Source organism: Oncorhynchus clarkii, chromosome 32 (assembly GCF_045791955.1).
Source record: "Oncorhynchus clarkii lewisi isolate Uvic-CL-2024 chromosome 32, UVic_Ocla_1.0, whole genome shotgun sequence".
Lineage (NCBI taxonomy): Eukaryota > Metazoa > Chordata > Actinopteri > Salmoniformes > Salmonidae > Oncorhynchus > Oncorhynchus clarkii.
In genome coordinates this window covers 7,806,989-7,830,025 of record NC_092178.1, presented here as the reverse complement: position 1 = coordinate 7,830,025, position 23,037 = coordinate 7,806,989, and the positions used below count along the sequence as shown (strand labels likewise).

The 23,037-nt window shown below is 41.4% G+C and overlaps 1 protein-coding gene across 3 annotated transcripts in view; it reads left to right on the top strand.

Annotated features, from left to right (window-relative positions):
• The first annotated feature begins 10,238 nt into the window (after positions 1–10,238).
• Positions 10,239–23,037, top strand: part of LOC139392391 (alpha-tubulin N-acetyltransferase 1-like) — a 62,956-nt gene continuing 50,157 nt past the window's right edge. Inside the window, exons 1-4 of one of the 3 annotated variants that reach the window (XM_071140348.1) lie at positions 10,239–10,625; positions 14,308–14,368; positions 14,466–14,557; positions 15,180–15,237. In XM_071140348.1, coding sequence (XP_070996449.1) covers positions 10,534–10,625; positions 14,308–14,368; positions 14,466–14,557; positions 15,180–15,237 — 303 coding nt within the window. In that variant the 5' untranslated portion in view covers positions 10,239–10,533. The remainder of the gene's footprint in view (positions 10,626–14,307; positions 14,369–14,465; positions 14,558–15,179; positions 15,238–23,037) is intronic. The other 2 variants (XM_071140350.1, XM_071140349.1) reach the window with 2 other exon arrangements.

Below are 23,037 nucleotides of genomic sequence, written 5' to 3'. Positions count from 1 at the left end.
GGTTGACACTGACACTAGGGGTTTCGCATTGATTATTGCCATAACTTCAGACATAAGAGTAACGTGGTTCTTCCTGGGAAGGAGAGGCGGACCAAAACGCAACGCGATTATTTTTATACATCTTTAATAAAGATGATAACTTGGACAATGTATAATACAAAATAATAAACGTGAAAAACCGAAACAGCCCTATCTGGTGCAACAAACACAGAGACAGGAACAATCACCCACAAAGAATATGGCTGCCTAAATATGGTTCCCCATCAGAGACAACGATAAACACCTGCCTCTGATTGAGAACCACTCTAGGCAACCATAGACTTACCTAGACTACTTCACTAAACCACAATCCCATAACCTACAAAAAACCCCAAGACAAAACACAACACATAAATAACCCATGTCACACCCTGGCCTGACCAAAATAATAAAGAAAACACAAAATACTAAGACAAGGGCGTGACAATAAGAGTGCTCAAGACCTCATGTGTGAGACGAGTGGAGCCCGTCTGAAACAGCAAAGCATCAAGGATACGTCTGGCAACCCCAATGATTGTAGACCGAACATCTAGGATACGTCTGGCAACCCCAATGAGTCTCTCCCAAGAACCACCCATATGAGATGAATGTGGGGGTTTAAATATCCAAGTACATCCCTTGTCTGAGAGGTATTTAGTCAGTTCTGAGTCATTTGTGTCGATACCCAGTTCCCTGCAGGCACCTTTAAAGTTTGTACCTCGATCAGAGCGTAGCACTTTTGCTGGACCACGGACAGAGAAAAAAACGCCTCGTTGATGAAGCTGGATGTGGACATGGATTCGATGAGCTCAATATGGGACTGCTCTAGTAGACATACATGTAAAGAGCACCGTCCAGCGCTCGGAGTCTGCACTACCACCTCTAGTGAGATGAGTGATGACATTCCATGGTCCAAACACATCAAGTCCAACGCTGGTGAATAGTGGTTCAGATGTGAGTCTGTCTGCAGGCAAGTCAGCCATCTTTTGGTCAACTAACCTCCCTCTAACATTGCGGCAGGTGACACACGTGTGAATGATACCAGAGACCAGACGTTTGCTCCCAATAATCCAGAAGCCTGCTGCTTGAATAGCTCCATCTGAAAAATGACGGCCCTGGTGAGCCACTTTCTCGTGATAATGTCTTACCAGCAGAGTGGCGACATGATGTGTCCGTGGGATGATGAGAGGATGTTTTTCGTCTTGTAACATGTCGGCGGAGGATAAGCGGCCTCCCACCCTCAGCAACCCATCCTCATCAATCACTGGGTTCAGCTTTTTGAGTGTACTTTGTTTTGGGAACTCTTTTCCTTTTTTCAATGCATTTGAATTCCTCTTTTAATGCCTCTTTTCATGCCAGTCTTTTTGTCTAAAGTCCTGCGAAGTGATGTGAGACGGTTCATGACCTGCTCCCTGTTATTAGGAAGTGATGTGAGACGGCTCATGACCTGCTCCCTGTTATTAGGAAGTGATGTGAGACGGCTCATGGCCTGCTCCCTGTTATTAGGAAGTGATGTGAGACGGTTCATGGCCTGCTCCCTGTTATTAGGAAGTGATGTGAGACGGTTCATGGCCTGCTCCCTGTTATTAGGAAGTGATGTGAGACAGTTCATGGCCTGCTCCCTGTTATTAGGAAGTGATGTGAGACGGTTCATGGCCTGCTCCCTGTTATTAGGAAGTGATGTGAGACGGTTCATGGCCTGCTCCCTGTTATTAGGAAGTGATGTGAGACGGTTCATGGCCTGCTCCCTGTTATTAGGAAGTGATGTGAGACGGTTCATGGCCTGCTCCCTGTTATTAGGAAGTGATGTGAGACGGTTCATGGCCTGCTCCCTGTTATTAGGAAGTGATGTGAGACGGCTCATGGCCTGCTCCCTGTTATTAGGAAGTGATGTGAGACGGTTCATGGCCTGCTCCGTTATTAGGAAGTGATGTGAGACGGTTCATGGCCTGCTCCCTGTTATTAGGAAGTGATGTGAGACGGTTCATGGCCTGCTCCCTGTTATTAGGAAGTGATGTGAGGCGGTTCATGGCCTGCTCCCTGTTATTAGGAAATGATGTGAGACGGTTCATGGCATGCTCCCTGTTATTAGGAAGTGATGTGAGACGGTTCATGGCCTGCTCCCTGTTATTAGGAAGTGATGTGAGGCGGTTCATGGCCTGCTCCCTGTTATTAGGAAGTGATGTGAGACGGCTCATGGCCTGCTCCCTGTTATTAGGAAGTGATGTGAGACGGTTCATGGCCTGCTCCCTGTTATTAGGAAGTGATGTGAGACGGTTCATGGCCTGCTCCCTGTTATTAGGAAGGCGACGTCTAGCGCGGCGAAAGGGTAGTGGAGCCACCCAGTTGTTTCCATCATCCTGGAAAACCTGTTTGTCCATAATGTCCAAGAAGGCTTTGTCCTCCACTGATGGTGCTGGTTTATCATCGTCTTGTGTTTTGTCGAACACGGAACATCCCAGGCTGTCTGTGTTCACAGTTGTGCTTGGATCTCTTGAGTGCACTGTAGAGAGAGAGAGAGATGTATTTCTGAGCTAGTTCTCTTTCACCTGGATGATGTCAGGGCAAGGGCTCAGATAGGATGTGTGAAGGAATTTTGAAGTCTGTTTGTCCGGAACACGTTGAACCTGGCTGGTCGGTGAGCAGGTACCCTTCTACTTTAGCACTCTCCAGTTCGAGAAGAATGTCACCCAGTTCTCTTAGTTTGTGATTGTCTTTGTTAGCCAGTTTTGGAAAATCATCAATTTTCTTCAACAGTGCATTCTAGATCACTTCGGGTGTACCATAGCACTCTTCTAGTCGTTGCCAGACCATGTTAAGCCCTGCTGTTGCGTTGAAAATATGGACAGATCTAATTCTGTTTGCTTGCTCAGACGACTCTGCCCCATGCCACTTAGTAATTAGATCTAACTCTTCCCTGGCTGATAAATTCAAGTCTCTGGTCGCATTAAGAAAGGATGCTTTCCATGCCCAATGATTTTCAGGGCGATCATCAAACTTCAGGAGTCCTGAACTCACCATCTCACGGCGTAGGAGGTACTAGATGAGGTCTGGTGACACTTGTGACTCAGGGAAGCTTTGTGTGTGTGACTGGAAGTGGGCTTGTTTTCCATTTCCACCATGCTGCTGTTCATTCCTTTTTAACGGAGAGTCTCTGCTTATGCTCCGTTGTTTGCTACTTTCTGGATTATGGCATGTAGCTGGGTCAACACTAAGCTCTTGTTTCTCTACTTCAAATGGAAGTTCAGCAAAGTAGGGCCTAGCATGTTGTTGCACATATTCACAAGTACGTTGGACTGGACTTAAGGGCTGTGTCCCTGTGTCTAGTTCTTTGCGAAGCTCAATGCTTTCTGATCCTACAGCTTCTTCAAAGGCTGCAGCTTCAGCCAACGCAGCAGCAGCTTTAGCCAACGCAGCAGCAGCTTCAGCCAACGCAGCAGCAGCTTCAGCCAACGCAGCAGCAGCTTCAGCCAACGCAGCAGCAGCTTCAGCCAACGCAGCAGCAGCTTCAGCCAACGCAGCAGCAGCTTCAGCCAACGCAGCAGCAGCTTCAGCCAACACAGCAGCAGCTTCAGCCAACACAGCAGCAGCTGCTCTCTCAACTTGGAGAACATATTAACTTGCCTCAAGGTCAGCCTTTTGCTTCAACAAGCTGGCCTCTATTTCTGCCTTTTGTTTCATCACAGAAGCTTCCTCAGCATAGGAGACTTGTGCATGTGCTGTGTCCGCCTTGTCGCGTGCTTTGACGGCTGCAGAACTCACCGTTGAGGATCTGCTTGACTGTTTTGATGACCTTGATCTTGTAGACTGAAACTTGGTCCCAATGTGCTGAAGAGGCTCCTCCATCTCTCTCTGTCGAACACTTGGCTCTGGTTGTTGCATGGTAGACTGCTGGTCTTCCCTAGGATCAGATGCTTTGTTGGCTGATGAACGTAGAAACATAACCACCGTGTGCAGTTATTCTTGTGCTTGAGCCCGCCGTGGTGATTTTTCTCTCTCACTATTCTGTCCTGGAATCGCGTTCCAATGCAAAACTAGACAACGAAGTCTCCAATAAACCTCCCAAGGCGTGACTTTTCTTGAATGAATATATTGAAAATGTTTGTTGTGAAAAAACAAATGTTTTCAGAGGTTGAATCGTGACAAGAAATAACTGCACCGAAAGACCGTCACCGTAGCGTTGTTTTTAGCTGCTTCTCTGCGTGTCTCTTCCTGTTTCCTTACAGTCTTTCTAGGTACCAGAAAGCTCCATGAAAATCCCTTTTTAACCATTGTAATAAAATAATCTGTTACCTTCTGACAGGAAGCACATCCTCATTAACCTAAACACAATACCCCAAATTACAAAGCGAAACGCGAAGCGTTTTTACAAATGTATTACAAAACAAAAAACAGAAATACCTTATTTACATAAGTAGCCAGACATTTTGCTAAAAGACCCGAAATTGAGTCAGGCGCATCCTGTTTCCCTTGATCATCCTTGAGAAGTTCTACAACTTGATTAGAGTCCACCTGTGATAAATTACATTGATTGGTCATGACAGCCCGCTTGGAGTTTGCCAAAAGGTACCTGAAGACTCTCAGACCACGAGGAACAAGATTCTCTGGTATGATGAAACCAAGATTGAACTCTTTGGCCTGAATGCCAAGTGTCACATCTGGAGGAAACCTGGCACCATCTGTACAATGAAGCATGGTGGTGGCAGCATCATGCTGTGGGGATGTCTTTCAGCAGCAACCGACCGAGGGAAAGATTAATGGCGCAAAGTACAGAGAGATCCTTGATGAAAACCTGCTCCAGAGCACTCAGGACCTCAGACTGGGGCGAAGGTTCACCTTCCATCAGGACAACGACCCTAAGCACACAGTCAAGACAACGTAGGTGTGGCTTCGGTACAAGCTCTCTAAATGTCCTTGAGTGGCCCAGCCAGATCGTGGACTTGAACCTGATCGAACATCTCTGGAGAGACCTGAAAATAGCTGTGCAGCGACGCTCCCCATCCAACCTGACAGAGCTTGAGAGGATCTGCAGAGAAGAATGGGAGAAACTCCCCAAATACAGGTGTGCCAAGTTTGTAGCGTCATACCCAAGAAGACCCAAGGCTGTAATCGCTGCCAAAGGTGCTTCAACAAGGTACTGAATACTTACGTAAATATGATATTTCAGTTGTATTTTTTTAAAAATTTGCAAACATTTTTAAAAACCTGTTTTTGATTTGTCATTATGGGGTATTATGTGTAGATTGGTGATATAATATATATCTTTAAATCCATTTCAGAATAAGGCTTTAACGTAACAAAAAGCCACCATAAGTACACGGGGAAGTCCCATCTTTTTACCTTTGAGCTATGATTTAACTTGAACCACAAGAGATTTTTAGTGGTCTGTTTCAATCTCTATTTAAAAATTGGGTCTTGAAATCATGTACATAATTGTCAGGTGCTATAGCCTCAACATTGATAACAAAAATACCCCCCAAAAATTCGATATCAACTGAAACAGTTGTCATTTATGGTATTAAATGTACTTCCAATGACCTAAGTAAGTTTTATTCAATGTCATGTGACAGTCACTTACTTTTTTTAAAGACCATTTAAGGAGAGTTGACAGGGAAGTAAAACCTAAAACCGCATTAAACCAAAAGGGGAATTGAAAGATAGAAGGCCATTCTAGGCAGTAAGATACAACACTGTGAAATCACGGCAGGAAGGAACAGACATTATTGTGGAGTATTGGTGTTTCCTTTCCCCCCCCCCCATTTATATTTTTATTGTTCTTGGTGTTGGCCTGAAGGTGACACGGTAAGCCCCTCCTGTCCTAAAGCCCAGTGTTATGAGACTATTTACATGACTGTGTCTTGAGAAAAAGTAGAATGGAAGGAGTGAGAGAGGATGGAAGGAGTGAGAGAGGATGGAAGGAGTGAGAGAGGATGGAAGGAGTGAGAGAGGATGGAAGGAGTGAGAGAATGAAAGGAGTGAGAGAATGAAGGAGTGAGAGAGGATGAAAGGAGTGAGAGGAAGGTGATCACAGGTATAATGATATGACAAGTGAAACTGACAGAGAGAGGAGGATAAGAGGGGCATTCAGAACTCTGACTAAGTGAAACTCTGTGGCTTCCCTCCTTCCTCTCTTTAGTATCCGTTACGCTGCTGGTGGTGGTAGTGGAAGGTGTGAGTGGCAAGTTTTGGTCCACTAGTGGTTTAAGGTTAGGTTAGGTCAGACCTCCCGAGCCGCGCAGCACTCGAAGGCCCAGGTTTGATCCCAGGCTGTGTCACAACCGGCTGTGACTCTGGGAGTCCCATAGGGGGAAGGTGACTATATACAGGGTCAGCACCATATTAACAATGTACAGGGATACTGGAGTGATGGAGGTTGATATGTACAGGGATACTGGAGTGATGGAGGTAGATATGTATAGGGGTAAGGTGACTATATACAGGGTCAGTTCAGTACCATATTAACAATGTACAGGGATACTGGAGTGATATAGGTAGATATGTAGAGGTGTAAGGTGACTATGTACAGGGTCAATACCATGTTAACAATGTACAGGGATACTGGAGTGATGGAGGTAGATATGTATAGGGGTAAAATGACTAGGCATATAAGTCAGAAGTCTACATATACATCAGCCAAATACATTTAAATTCAGTTTTTCACAATTCTTGACATATAATCCGAGTAAAAATTCCCTGTTTTAGGTCAGTTAGGATCACCACATTATTTAAAGAATGTGAAATGTCAGAATAATAGTAGAGAGTGATTTCTATTTTTCATCAAATTCTCAGTGGGTCAGAAGTTTACATACATACACTCAATTAGTACTTGGTAGCATTGCCATTAAATTGTTTAACTTGGGTCAAACGTTTTAGGTAGCCTTCCACAAGCTTCCCACAATAAGTTGGGTGAATGTTGGCCCATTCCTCCTGACAGAGCTGTTGAAACTGAGTCAGGTTTGTAGACCTCCTTGCTCGCACACGCTTTTTCAGATCTGCCCACACATTTTCTATAAGCTTGAGGACAGGGCTTTGTGATAGCCACTCCAATACCTTGAATTTCTTGTCCTTAAGCCATTTTGCCACAACTTTGGAAGTATGCTTGTGGTCATTGTCCATTTGGAAGACCCATTTGAGACCAAGTTTTAACTTGACTGATGTCTTGAGATGTTGCTTCAATATATCCACCTATTTCCCCCCTCATGATGCCATCTATTTTGTGAAGTGCACAAGTCCCTCCTGCAGCAAAGCACCCCCACAACATGATGCTGCCACCCCCGTGCTTCACGGTTGGGATGGTGTTCTTCGGCTTGCAAGTTTCTACCTTTTTCCTCCAAACATAACAATGGTCATTATGGTCAAATAGTTATGTTTGTTTCAACAGACCAGAGGACATTTCTCCAAAAAGTACGATCTTTGTCCCCATGTGCAGTTGCAAACCGTAGTCTGGCTTTTTTTATGGCGGTTTTGGAGCAGTGGCTTCTTCCTTGCTGAGCGGCCTTTCAGGTTATGTCGATATAGGACTCGTTTTACTGTGGATATAGATAATTTTGCACCTGTTTCCTCCAGCGTCTTCACAAGGTCCTTTGCTGTTGTTCTGGAATTGATTTTCACTTTTCGCTACAAAGTACGTTCATGTCTAGGAGACAGAATGCGTCTCCTTCCTGAGCGGTATGGCGGTTGCGTGGTCCCATGGTGTTTATGCTTGCGTACTATTGTTTGTACTGATGAACGTGGTACCTTCAGGCATTTGTAAATTGCTCCCAAGGATGAACCAGACTTGTGGAGGTCTACAATTGTTTTCTGAGGTCTTGGGTGATTTCTTTTGATTTTCCCATGATGTCAAGCAAAGACGCACTGCGTTTGATGGTAGGACTTGAAATACATCCACAGATACACCTCCAATTGATTAAAATGATGTCAATTAGCCTATCAGAAGCTTATAAAGCCATGGCATAATTTTCTGGAATTTTTAAAGGCACAGTCAATTTAGTGTATGTAAATTCCAGGGGGTCATAAATTGGGATACAGTGAATTATAAGTGAAATAATCTGTCTGTAAACAATTGTTGGAAAAATTACTTGCGTCATGCACAAAGTAGATGTCCTAACCGACTTGCCAAAACTATACTTTGTTAACAAGAAATTTGTGGAGTGGTTGAAATACGAGTTTTAATGACTCCAACCTAAATGTATGTAAACTTTCGACTTCAACTGTATATAGCCCGTGCAGCCATTTTGCTTGCAAACTGATATGTGACACATATTAATGCCAAAATAACATGCATATATATATGTATATATGTGTATATGTATATATGTGTATATGTATATATGTTTAACTAAACAGGCTTTGCCCCACCTTCCCTGAATGACACGTCACCACTATACTACATTGTTATTGATTGCTGCGTTGTTGGGTTTAGAGCTGCAAGAAAGACATTTCACTGTACTTGTGCAACTGACATTACAACGTTAAACTTAACTATTGCAATGCTGTGAAATCCAAAATTGGAAACAACTGACTTAATGTTTTTATTTTGTATGTGCAATTATTATAATTTTGTCCAAACCTGAGAATATTCTAGATATTTAGAACATTTTATCTCTGAATTATGCCCAATTGTGAGTTGACACTAACACACAATTTTGCACACTGACTAAGGAGGAAGTGAAAAGTTAGCACTACATGCTAAAACGTTCCCTACCATGCATAAATTAATACATGTTATATTTTAACCTTCTACTGCAGTGGGCTAAATCATGGTCACACAAGAGTGTTTCTTGGTAGTCTTAAACAAATCTAGTTTGAAACAAAAGTATACACATCAGACACATGGTTATGGGCTTAAAAAAAAAGAAGGCACCTGTATCATGTCAGATATAGAGTTGAAATGTATTACATTTTGAGTTTGTATCCTGATATTACACTTTATATGCATCACAGAAGACTGAAATAGAACAAAGCTGTTTGACAAAGAAACACTGGATTTCAGCGATTAAAAAAAATAATTATGTTGATTAATTATGAAAAATATTAATAACATTCCGACCATGAGGCAACTAGGTCATTTGAATGCAGGGAAGGGCTTCCTATGTAGGGGAGGTGAGGAGGCTGATATTTTACAGTTGTAGATGTTCCAACTCTGGGTGAGTAGGCTATAACGATACCTTGACTCATCATATGCGTCCCAAATGGCATCCTATTGCCTAAACGGTGCACTACCAATAGGGCTCTGGTCAAAAGTAATGCACTATACAGGGAATAGAGTGTCACTTGGGAATCAGAAAATGAATAACTTTACTCTTCAACTCTTGTTATATTGACTGGTTTTGCCTGTTTCTCTGAGGGCATAGCGGGATTTCTTATAAGCGTCCGGATTAGTGTCCCACTCCTTGAAAGCGGCAGGTGCGAATGTTGCCTGTAATCCATGGCTTCTGGTTGGGAAATGTACGTACGGTCACTATGGGGACAACGTCTTCGATGCACTTATTGATGAAGCCGGTGATTGAGGAGTATACCACCTCAAATGTCATTTTTTTTACTGACATGGCTAAGGGCTACTGGCACAATATAGAACAGAGCAATAACACATTCTAGGTGCCTGCTCATCTGCAATACGTAATATTATGATATCTTCCAAAGTCAGGCAGTTGCTGGTGCATTGGCTTGATACAGTAAGGCCTTTATCAATTATATTACATATCACTATATAATTAAATTATTTGGTCTCAGATTGACAATCCCTTAGCCTATGCTAAATGGATACATTTGACTTTATAGTTTGTGGAAACAAACACTACTGTATTATAATGTTTTTTTTTGTGGACAGACAATAACCCCTTACCCGACAGTCTATCAACAACAACAAAAAATAGCATCTTGCAGCGACCTTTGACGACAGAGAACAGGTGCGAATGTTAGAATGCTCTGGGCTTGTTCACATTGGCTTTCCTAACCACGTTATCGAAAAAAAGAGAGCCCGGAAACATTTACCGTAGTGCAATGTATAAATGCACATATTTAATTTCAGGCTGCGTCACACGAACTAATACGGATTTTCAATCGAAGCATTTTAAAGTCTTGTGTATGTTGCTATTGTTAAATTTACATGTTTTGAATTTTGAACGTTTTAGTAGACTAGGTTTTCAGAAAATGGTGGGCCGTGTTTTTGGTTGTACTATGGTATTGGGTAACCTGGGAGTGGCTCCAGTCCACAACAGACACACAATGGATAGACGGACAGGATTGATACATTATTACCACTGCTTGGTCGGCCTTTTGATACTGTAGCTCGTAGGCAATTGATAACATGGTTTTTAGTGACTGTAAAATCATATTGCAATTACAGTGTGTCTTCAGTGGCCAATGTTGCTATCGTCGTTAGTTAGCTTTGCTAACAGCAGTGATATTGTTTAGCCGAAATCTCTAGCTGGCTAGCCTACCCCCACGTTAGCGAGCAGTAACACCTGCGGGAAAACTGTTTTTATACTCCGAGATAGCCGCCTTTCAAAGAATATGGAAACCACTTTTGATGTAAACCATCTTTTCCCTGAAACGATTACAGTTTTGGACCAAAACCTAATTGCAGGTGGAAAATCGCTGGGAAGGTAACGTTAGGCTTATCGTTTTCAGCAGCCAGAACAGCTTTTCATTTAGCATAATTATTTTCATTTGGCAGATTATATGCAAAAAAATGTTTTGAAGCAAAGTTTACGACCTCTGGCTACATGTGATGTTCTTTACAACATGATTGCAGAGAGCATCCGCCCTGTCAACCCAATACAGTTGTGCATGACGTCAATAGTGTATCGATATGCGGTGTTCATGTGCTAGTCTGAACTAGTGGAGCGTTAAAAACAACTGGGATTTAGGAAATCTCAGACTTTAGACTTCAGTGTGTTTTTAAGACAACTGTGAAAAATCGTTTTGAATTGTCAGGAATTCGGGAATTCCAAGTCAGAAACTTGTGCATCTTTTATAAAACGGACTTTCCGAACTGAAGATACAATGTGAATTTAACCTAATGTTTTCTCTCGAGTTCCCAGTTGTCTTGAAAGCACCACAAGAAAAGGACATTTCAGACTCGCTGAACTGCTTGTAATACACATGCCGCATTCAAAAAGTTAGCATGTCAGAAATGTCCGAGTTTCTACTAATCATTCAATCCCTTCCCCAGCATGCTAATGCAAAGTGACACACTGGCTATAAAGCCTATATGTAACCAACATTTATATTCTAACATTTTGGATAAAAGATCACTAAGCAGTATGAAACACTAGGCTACCATATCAGACCAATACTTTAAAATACACTTGAGATCAATAGAGCCCCACAGTGGAGGTGTCATAATGCCCATAAAACCTAGCGGTCAAACAAGGAAATGGTTCCAAGCGTTTTCCCATTATTCATTTTTCCAAAAGGGAATTTTAAAAACACTTATAATAAGGGCTGTGTTTCGTGTAGGCTTACCCCGGAGTGACATTTTGATAACCATGGAAATCTCTCTTGGACAAGGTGACTTAACAATAAATTTGGCTCTATTTACTCCCTGATTTGAACATGCTAATTATAATCAAAGTAGACATCATGCAAGTGTAAGAGTACAGACTTCTACGTCCGTCCCCTCGCCCCGAACCAGGGACGCTCTGCACACGTCAACAGTCACCCTCACAGCACCGTTACCCATCGCTCCACAAAAGCCGCCGCCCTTGTATAGCAAGGGGAACAACTACTTCAAGGTCTCAGAGCAAGTGACGTCACCGATTGAAACGCTACTAGCGCGCCCCACCGCTAACTAGCTAGCCATTTCACATCGGCTACGCAAGACCAAAAAAATCCCTGCAAGCTCTAGCACGTCATCTTTTGCTGGCACTTTTGTTAACAGGTATTGTCAATATAAAACATGCACGAGACAGTTCACGGAATTGTCAATTTAAAGAAGTGTAGCCAATTTACTAATTACAAAATGTAGCTAGCATTAGATAGTTACCTCCCTTTACCTCATTCGGTAATCTCATCCAGATCATCATGGGATTTGTAGTTCTTTATGAAAGCCACATTAGCAGCTAATTAGCGTTTCCTTTTTTTTTTTTCTTGTCCTAAATTGATTTACACTGTTAACAAAACGTCACGCCAGGGTAAAACTACACCAAACACAGACCTTATTTTAAGCGTTTCTAAAGTCCCCTATGGGGAAAAATTATTGGAACCATTTCCTTGTTTGACAGCTAGGTTTTATGGGTATCAATAACAAGATGCAACGAGCTACCACAAGGCAGCTTCTTGTCATTGTTGGTAGCTATCTGACGGTTCAGAATCATAACGACGCACGGCTTCCGGCCACATCAATGAGCAAGCATCATTTTGGTGTCAGCCAACCTGTCTATAGATCTCCAGGGACCTGTCCCAGTATCTATGCCTGAGTTTTTTCTCCTTTATTTAATTAACTAGGCAAGTCAGTTAAGAAAAAAATCTTATTTTCAAATGACTGCCTAGGAACAGTGGGTTAACTGCCTTGTTCAGGGGCAGAACGACAGACCTTATCAGCTCGGGGATTCGATCTTGCAACCGTCCAACGCTCTAACCACTAGGCTACCTGCCGCCCAGATGTCTCTAATGCCCAAGGATGCTCCAATTCAAATTCCCATTAGACGTCTCTGCAAGCGTTTTAATGTCAAAATATGTTTCTCACCAAATATGGAGTTTTGCTGAGCAACTATTTTCATTTACTGCCATTATTCACTTCTAAAAAAAGGTATAAATTGGAAGTACATACCGGCCGTAACGGGGATACATTTAAAGAAAGTTGCTCAGCGAAACTCCATATTTGGTGAGAAAATAACTTATTTTGACATTATTAAAACGCTTGCAAAGCTGTTTAATGGGAATTTGAATCTGAGCTTCCTGGGCGTTACGCCTCAAGCACACCGACAGCGGCACCAAACAGGACGCAGCAGTCATCTGGATGTGTGTGCAACAACAGTTCAACATTCACCTTCTGCTACCATTTCTGTCAAGTCGTCTACACATACAGTCTGATGCATACGTTCCATAAATCCAACACCAAAAGGCACCTAAAGACTCTCAGACCATGAGAAACAAGATTTTCAGGTCTGATGAAACCAAGATTGAACTCTTTGGCCTGAATGCCAAGTGTCACATCTGGAGGAAACCTGGCATCACCCCTACGGTGAAGCATGGTGGTAGCAGCATCATGCTGTGGGGATGATTTTCAGCAGCAGGGAACGGAGCAAAGTACAGAGATCCTTGATGAAAAGCTTCTCCAGAGTGCTCAGGACCTCAGACTGGGGCGAAGGTTCACCTTCCAACAGGACAACGACCCTAAGCACACAGCCAAGACAACGCAGGAGTGGCTTCTGGACAAGTCTCTGAATGTCCTCGAGTGGCACAGCCAGAGCCCGGACTTGAACCCTATCAAACATCTATGAAGAGACCTGAAAATACCTGAGCAGCAACGTTCCCCATCCAACCTAACAGAGCTTGAGAGGATCTGCAGAGAGGAATAGGAGACACTCCACAAATACAGGCGTGCCAAGCTTGTCGTGTCATACTCAAGAAGACTCGAGACTGTAATCGCTGCCGAAGGTGCTTCAACAAAGTACTGAGTAAAGGGTCTGAATACTTATGTAAATGTGATATTTCAGATTTTGAATTTTTAATGAATTAGTATAAAAAAATAACAGTCTATGCTTTGTAATTATAAGGGTATTGTGTGTGTGTCTGGATTGATGAGGGAATAAAACTATTTAATCCATTTTAGAATAAGGCTGTAACCTAACAAAATGTGAAAAAAAGTCAAGGGGCTGAATACTTTCCGAAGGCCATTCTGCCTTCTCCCGTGTATATATACCGAACAAGAATATAAGCCATTAGGTGATAATAACTCTCTAGGAGCTGATCCGTCGTCAGTATTGTGGAATAATTCTAATGTTAAGGTAATACTTTGAATGGAGAAAGCTGATCTGAGAGCAGCGATGCCTTTTTTTTTCTTCCTTTCGTTCCAATCAGTATCAACACACGCCTCAACGACACAGTTAGTGACTGTTCTCCCTGCTTGGTGTTTTTTTGGGGGAAAAGCATGTTACGTCTTCGGCCGTTGTAGGAAAGAGGAGTGTTTATAAAGCACTCGGAAGCCTAGAGAAGTTCCATCACTGTGTGGAAAGCTGTCCCTGATTGGTTCGCTGTTACAGTATGAAATGAATCAAACCTCCCTATCTCCTCTCTTCACATTTCTCCTCTTTTTCTTTTTTTGAAAATTCTTTAATATAGGTCAGATCCCCAACCCCAAATTGCAGCAGTCATTGATGAACTTGGAAGAGCCTCAGCCAAGGTGTGTAGCCAAGCTACTGTGGGTGGTTGGGTTCGTGCTGTGTCCTATTTGTGTTGCCGTAGGCTCTGGTTTCATTCACTCTATTGTCTTTCCCCAGGCCCAATACTTGACAGCCCCAATCACAAGTGCATCCAAGCTGCAGACCAACAAGCACCATCTCTACCTGCTTAAGGACGGAGAAAGCAATGGGTACCGCTACCTACCTACCTCACTCACTCACTCACTCACTCACTCACTCACTCATCACAGAACATGCATGCACAGCTCTCTGTTTCTATCCTCTTCTGGAACATAGAAATAGTATTACTAGAATGGGGAAAAAGCCTCCTAAAGCCTCATTCCCCATCACAGATTGCATTAGAAAACGTAATCATCTACTACTGAGGACATTTTGTCCAGCATTCAAACAGAATCCGACAACAGAACATGCATGCACATCTGTTTCTGTTCAGACCTCTCTTTTTGGAAGTCGTTTCAAGAATGAGCTAATGTTCACTGATACAGTAGCAAGAGCTTTTCAAGGCCACCTTGGCATGTCCACTACTGTCACAGAATGTTTTCCTTTCTTTACTTCCTCGTTTCTGTAATGAGTTGTGAGGTGACGAAGAGGGTGCAGTTAGTAGATAAACGGTATGGTGCTGAAACCAACACTAGCTGTTTACTACTTCTGCTTTCTCTCAGTGGAATTCACTCCAATGGAAAACTAAGTGAGTCATTTTATGACTTCTGCCTTCCTCTTGCTTCCAATGTAGCAGCTTGACTCTCTCTCTCTCTCTCTCTCTCTCTCTTCCTCCTCCCCCCACGCACACAGAGGAAGGGGACTTGCGGTGGGGTTTCTGAAGGTTGGCTATAAGAAGTTATTTCTGCTTGTGAGTCCCACTTTCTTCATTTGGTTTTTCCACAATGTATTTGATGCAACATAGGCAAACGGTTTGTTTCTATTAACGCAAAAGTGTGTTGTTGCCTGTTTGCAACGTTTACTCAGTAAGAGGGAGTGAACAGTTCATTCAAGTGTAGGACTGTGACAGTCTTGGAATTTTGGATGATGGCAATTGGCCAGCTAAAATAGCAAAACAAATAAGCATATGTCCTCCACTCCTGATTGGAGCATGTGCTGCCATAGAAATAGAATGAATAGAATGGGAGTCCCCATTCCAGTCAATGATGGCATAATGGGTGGACTGGCGGTCATTGCAAGTACACCCATAGCAACAAAGCAGGAATTAAAACATGTGCTGTGATTTGTTGATTCAACCGAAATGCATTCCGTTGCATGATCATTTTAAATGAACATTCTACATTACCATGGAAATGATTGCATCACAATACCAGGCAGCAATAGATCTAGGTTAATAATATACAGGTTAAGACAAGGATTCTAATATCCCATAACCCTTTGTGCCACTATTCAACAAGGGACTAGTGATGGAAGTCTCTCTTTTTCCTGACTCTGATCTTTTCCAATCGTTCAGTCAAAATGACTAATCTTTTGACTCATTTAGTACATTTGAGGCTGTCATTTGAGTCGGTAATGCCCCGAGCATGCAGGACTCCCTACCGGCGAACGATCAACTGAAAACATGAAAGAGTCAAGATTCTACAAGCCTCTCATTCACGTCTCGTTCTGCGTAGGGGACTTATTGCAGCTGCCAGAAATTAGACTTGTAAACGTGTGTTTTAAACATTTGTTGATTGCCAGGCATAAAAATATGTCCGCTTTGGACTGACTAGCAGGTCAAGCGAACGTTCAGAAATAACCAATCGTTCATCACTACAAGGGATAAGCTTCCGCATTTGGAATGACTGGGGAGGGAATTGTATCAGTACAGAAAGTTTACCTTCAAAGTGAAAAATAAACACAATCATAGTGAATTTTAGCTAAATACTCAGAAAAGACATAACATAACCATAGCCCTAGTAGACTCCATTACAATATTATCACCAGTGTTAATTCAATCCATTGGTCAAATGATTGTATTATTTCAGGTGACTTTAATAAGAATTGGCTAGATAAATCCTCTGCTAAGGATAGAAAAACGACTGAAAATATGTATTTTACTCAATTAATTGAAGAACCAACGAGAATCAACCAACACATTTCTAATGGGACTTTGCCTCTGTTGGCTCTTGGTGACACGTCCTGTCAGGATTCTAAATTCAGGTGTTCCTCCAGACTGCTTCAGTGATCATTCCATCATCTACTATATATAGAAAATTAACATACCTAAAGCACCACCCAAATTATTGATTTATTCAAGACAATGTAAAAATGTAAATATTGAGGACTTGTTATCCATAAAAGAGATAATGTAGTGGTGATTGTCATATGAAAAGCCACAGGAGAGAGCTGTCCATAACACGGCCACAAGAATCAGCTTTCCAAACGTTACTCTTTTCAGGTGAACTTCCCATTTATTGCGTATATAAAATATAAATAGCTCCAAAACACATATTCCTATAGAAAAGGTACATTCTATAAGCTGTCTCTGTCTCTGCATGTGCTCTCCTCTCATCTGTGCTAAACCCTTCCTATATATACACACACACACACACACACACACACACACACACACACACACACACACACACATACACACACACACACACACACACACACACACACACACACACACACACACACACACGATCAGCGACCCTTGACCCCAACATATAGTGCCCTCTAGTGTACAAAACAAGTAAAAACAAGCCTTGACAGACAACACATAAACCGGCAAACACAGCTCCTATATAGTCTTACAAAATAAAATAACAAAGAAATCCACAGCAGTTCTGGAAATACACAAATAACTTTTAAATACGTTCAAATAATCAACCTATTCAGCGAAATAATCCTAAACCACCGTGTCATTTAAGAACCGGCAGATATAGCTGATGTTTTAATCTATTACATCAATATATGTTACATCAGATAATCATTTCACCCACAATTCCACCAATGCTGGGGTATACAGTGCCTTCAGGAAGTAGTCACACCCCTTGGCTTTACACACATTTTTTGTAGTGTTATGGCCTGAATATAAAATGGATTCAATTGACATTTGGAATCACTGACCTACACACGATGCCCCATAATGTTAAAGAGGAATTATGTTATTATTATTATTATTTTGTTACAAATGAAAAGATGAAATGTCTTTAAGTCAGTAAGCGTTCAAACTCCTTTGTTATAGCAAGCCTGGATAAGTTCAGGAGTAAAACAGTGCTTAAACAAGTCACATAAGTTTCATGGACTCTGTGTGCAATAATAGTGTTTAACGTGATTTTTTGAATGACTGCTTCTTCTCTGTGCCCCCACACATACAATTATCTCTAAGGTTCCTCAGTCGAGCAGTGAATTTCAAACACAGATTCAACCACAAAGACCAGGGAGGTTTTCCAATGCCTCGTAAAGAATGGAACCTGTTGGTATATGGGTAAACATTTTTAAAGAGCAGACATTGAATATCTCTTTGAGCATGGTGAAGTTATTAACTACACTTTGGATGGTGTTTAAACAACCCAGTCATAGTGCTGAGTGATTAGTGCTTTTCTTAGTCTGTTCAATTTCGTTTGAATTATTTCAAAACAATCATGCTTTTTTTCCCGATTTTATATACATTTTTTAAACATTCAATGCATTACGGAAAAATGACATAAATAATTTGAGTCTTTTAATGGAAATTCCAAATCCCCAAATTGTGAACATTCAATTGCCAAAACATTGAAAATATTCCATTGTCTCTGTCAGGTCCACATTGAGTAAACATCAATAGAAATGTAGAAAATGTAGAAAAGTACTATGAAATTCTAAAATATATCAGTCGTTTTTAAATTTGACTTCATTATTTTTCATTCCTTATTAAAGTCATCATCTCATCTCTGCTAAGGTTGCAGCATCCAATCAGCCAGACATCGTTATCTCTGTGCTCCCCATACTGTACTGTCTGTAGTCATCATCTCATCTCTGCTAAGGTTGTAGCATCCAATCAGCCAGACATCGTTATCTCTGTGCTCCCCATACTGTACTGTCTGTAGTCATCATCTCATCTCTGCTAAGGTTGTAGCATCCAATCAGCCAGACATCGTTATCTCTGTGCTCCCCATACTGTACTGTCTGTAGTCATCATCCCATCTCTGCTAAGGTTGTAGCATCCAAGCAGCTAGACATCGTTATCTCTGTGCTCCCCATACTGTACTGTCTGTCATCCTATTTAGCTAGGCCTTAGCATGCTGCAGAGTTGTCTGACAAAATCATTTTACTAGTTCTTCCAAGTAGATAAGGCATACTTTCACCTCTCTCTCTCGTCTTTGTACTGTGTACATTAGTCTCTTATGCGGTTTTTGTGTTTCTAACCTAACGTAGCAGGTGTAAAAGTGTATCCCCATCTTATGCATCCGTGGATTATGGTCATTGTAGTTAATTACCGCGTTTCTATGCTGAACTAGATTGAATGTTTGCTCAGTGAAAACTACAACTCCCTTCAGCCCAGCGTCCCACATAGTTCCTAAGTTGATTTTATCTGGTGAATGATTTGATTTCTCTCAAGAGAAATGGCACATTGAGCTCACAAACAAAACACTAAACTAAATGGAATTCAAGTAATTTAACAAATTAATTAACTACAATGGTGAATTAGTTGTTTAATAACAACACCAAAAAACAAACTGTTAATTGCTCACCACTACTCACTAGTCACTACAAAGATACAGGCGTCCTTCCTAACTCAGCGGTTTCCTTCCTATCCGGCAACAAAGGGATTTCGCCATGAGTTTAATGGCTGTGATAGGAGAAAACTGAGGAGTTACCCCACAATACTAACCTAAATGACAGAGTGAAAAGAAAGAATCCTGTACAGAAAAAAATCCTGTTTGCAATAAGGCACTAAAGTAAAACTGCAAAAAATGTGTCAAATAAATGATCTGTATGTCCTGAATACAAAGTGATATGACCAGATGCTGCTGGAAGTGTCGTTGGAGGGCAAGTAGGAGGCACTCTTTCCTCTGGTCTAAAAAAATATCCCAAAGCCCCAGGGCAGTGATTGGGGACATTGCCCTGTGTAGGGCGTCGTCTTTCAGATGGGACGTTAAACTGGTGTCCTGACTCTGAGGTCACTAAAGATCCTATGGCACTTATCGTAAGAGTAGGGGTGTTAACCTGGCTATGTACCACTCTGCATCATTTTATGGGTATGCTTGTCATTGGCAAGACTAGGGAGTTTTTTTGGGATAAAAGGAAACGGAATAGAGCTAAGCACAGGTGAAATCCTAGAGGAAAACCTGATTCAGTCTGCTTTCCAGCAGACACTGGGAGACAAATTAACCTTTCATCAGGACAATAACTTAAAACACAAGGCCAAAAATACACTGGAGTTGTTTACCAAGATGACATTGAATGTTCCTGAGTTGCCTGGGTACAGTTTTGACTTAAATAATCTTGAAAATCTATGGCAGGACTTGAAAATGGCTGTCTAGCAATGAACAACAACCAATTTGACAGAGTTTGAAGATTTAAAAAAAAATATTAATGTGCAAGTATTATACAATCCAGATATACAAAGCTCTTAGAGACTTAGAAAGACTCACAGCTGTAATTGCTGCCAAAGGTGATTTAAACATGTATTGACTTGCGGTGTGAATATTTGTGTAAATTAGATACTTCTGTATTTCATTTTTAATAAATTTGCAAAAACTTGTTTTTAATTTTTTTAATCCATTTTCAGTTCAGGCTGCAACAAAATGTGGAATCGGTCAGAATACTTTCTGAGGAGACCAACACCCCAAATCAGACATCTCACTTTAGAAAGATTAAGAAAGATTAAGCCAAGTAAATACAGTGGCTTGTGAAAGTATTCACCCCCCTTGGCGTTTTTCCTATTTTGTTGCATTACAACCTGGAATTAAAAGGGATTTTTTTTTTGGGGGGGGGGATTCTCAATTGGATTGAGGTCTGGGCTTTGACTAGGCCATTTCAAGACATTTAAATGTTTCCCCTTTAACCACTTGAGTGTTGCTTTAGCAGTAGACTTAGGGTCATTGTCCTGCTGGAAGGTGAACCTCCGTCCCAGTCTCAAACCTCTGGAAGACTGAAACCGGTTTCCCTCAAGAATTTCCCTGTATTTAGCGCCATTCATCATTCCTTCAATTATGACCAGTTTCTCAATCCCCGCCGATGGAAAAACATCCCCACAGCATGATGCTGCCACCACCATGCTGATGGTGGCACCGTCATGGTGATGGTGTTCTCGGGGTGACGAGAGGTGTTGGGTTTGCGCCAGACAGTGTTTTCCTTGATGGCCAAAAAGCTACATTTTAGTTTCATTTGACCAGAGTATCTTCTTCCATATGTTAGGGGAGTCTCTCACACCAAACGTTCTTTAAGCGATGGCTTTTGTCAGGCCACTCTTCCGTAAAGCCCAGTTCTGTGGAGTGTACGGCTTAAAGTGGTCCTATGGACAGATACTCCAATCTCCGCTGTGGAGCTTTGCAGCTTCTTCAGGGTTATCTTTGGTCTCTTTGTTGTATCTCTGGTTACTGCCCTCCTTGCCTGGTCCGAGGGTTTTGGTGGATGGCCCTCTCTTGGCAGGTTTGTTGTGGTGCCATATTCTTTACATTTTTTAAATAATAGATTTAATGGTGCTCCGCGGGATGTTCAAAGTTTCGGATATTTTTTCATAATCCAACCCTGATCTGTACTTCTCCACAACTTGGTCCCTGACCTGTTTGGAGAGCTCATTAGTCTTCATGGTGCCACTTGCTTGGTGGTGCCCCTTGCTCAGTGGTGTTGCAGACTCTGGGACCTTTCGGGACAGGTGTATATATATACTGAGATCATGTGACAGATCATGTGACACTTAGATTGCACACAGGTGGACTTTATTTAACTAATTCTGTGACTTCTGAAGGTAATTGGTTGCACCAGATCTAATTTAGGGGCTTCATAGTAAAGGGGAGGGGCTTCATAGCAGAGGGGAGGGGCTTCATAGTAAAGGGGGTGAATACATATGCATGCACTACTTTTCCTTTTTTATATATATATATCACATTTTTTGAAACATTTTTTTTTCATTTCACTTCACCAATTTGGACAATTTTGTGTACGTCCATTTCATGAAATCCAAATAAAAATCAATTTAAATTACAGGTTGTAATGCAACAAAATAGGAAAAACAACAAGAGGGATGAATACTTTTGCAAGGCACTGTACTGCATCTCCTCAATGAAATGAATTACAGGAGCAGGTCTAGATGGACTGGAACCCACATGTATAAAGTGGTCTACTAATGTTATTACCTCTACTACTAATGTTATTACCTCTAGCACAGTGGTACCAGGAGCAGCGGACTCTCAAATGTTGTTTATTTATAAGCCTGCCACACACACACACACTATACAATACATTTATTAAACATAAGAATGAGTGTGAGTTTTTGTCACAAACCGGCTCGTGGGAAGTGACAAAGAGCTCTTTTAGGACCAGGGCACAAATAATAATATATTATACTTATAAAACCTTATTTGTTAATCAAAAATTGTGAACAACTCACCACAGGTGAATGAGAAGGGTGTGCTTGAAAGGATGCATATAACTCTGCAATGTTGGGTTGTATTGGAGAGAGTCTCAGTGTTAAATCATTTTCCACACACAGTCTATACCTGTATTTAGTTTTCATGCTAGTGAGAACTGAGACTCCGCTCTCACATAGGAACGTGGTTGCAAAGGGCATCAGTGTCTTAACAGAGCGATTTGCCAAGGCAGGATACTCTGAGTGCAGCCCTATCCAGAAATATGGCAGTGGCTTCTGATTTAAATTCAATTTTCACAGAACCACTTGTTGCAATTTCAATGAGGCTCTCTTGTTCAGATATCAGTAAGTGGAGAGGAGGCAGGGCATGAAAAGGCTAACAAATCCCGTTGTTTGTGTCATCTGTTATTAGTTGTAGTTTATTAGTTGTAGTTTATTACTTGTAGCGGTAGTGTTTATTAGTTGTAGTGTTTATTAGTTGTAGTGTTTATTAGTTGTAGTGTTTATTAGTTGTGGCGGTAGTGTTTATTAGTTCTGGCGGTAGTGTTTATTAGTTGTGGCAGTAGTGTATATTAGCTGGAGCGGTAGTGTTTATTAGTTGTGGCGGTAGTGTTTATTGGTTGTAGTGGTAGTGTTTATTAGTTGTAGCGGTAGTGTTTATTAGTTGTAGTGGTAGTGTTTATTAGTTGTGGCGGTAGTGTTTATTAGTTGTAGTGTTTATTAGTTGTAGTGTTTACTAGTTATAGTGTTTATTAGTTGTAGCGGTAGTGTTTATTAGTTGTAGCGGTAGTGTTTATTAGTTGTAGCGGTAGTGTTTATTAGTGGTAGTGTTTATTAGTTGTAGCGGTAGTGTTTATTAGTTGTAGCGGTAGTGTTTATTAGTTGTAGTGGTAGTGTTTATTAGTTGTGGCGGTAGTGTTTATTAGTTGTAGTGTTTACTAGTTATAGTGTTTATTAGTTGTAGCGGTAGTGTTTATTAGTTGTAGCGGTAGTGTTTATTAGTTGTGGCGGTAGTGTTTATTAGTTGCAGTGTTTATTAGTTGTAGTGTTTATTAGTTGTAGTGTTTATTAGTTGTAGCGGTAGTGTTTATTAGTTGTAGTGTTTATTAGTTGTGGCGGTAGTGTTTATTAGTTGTAGTGTTTATT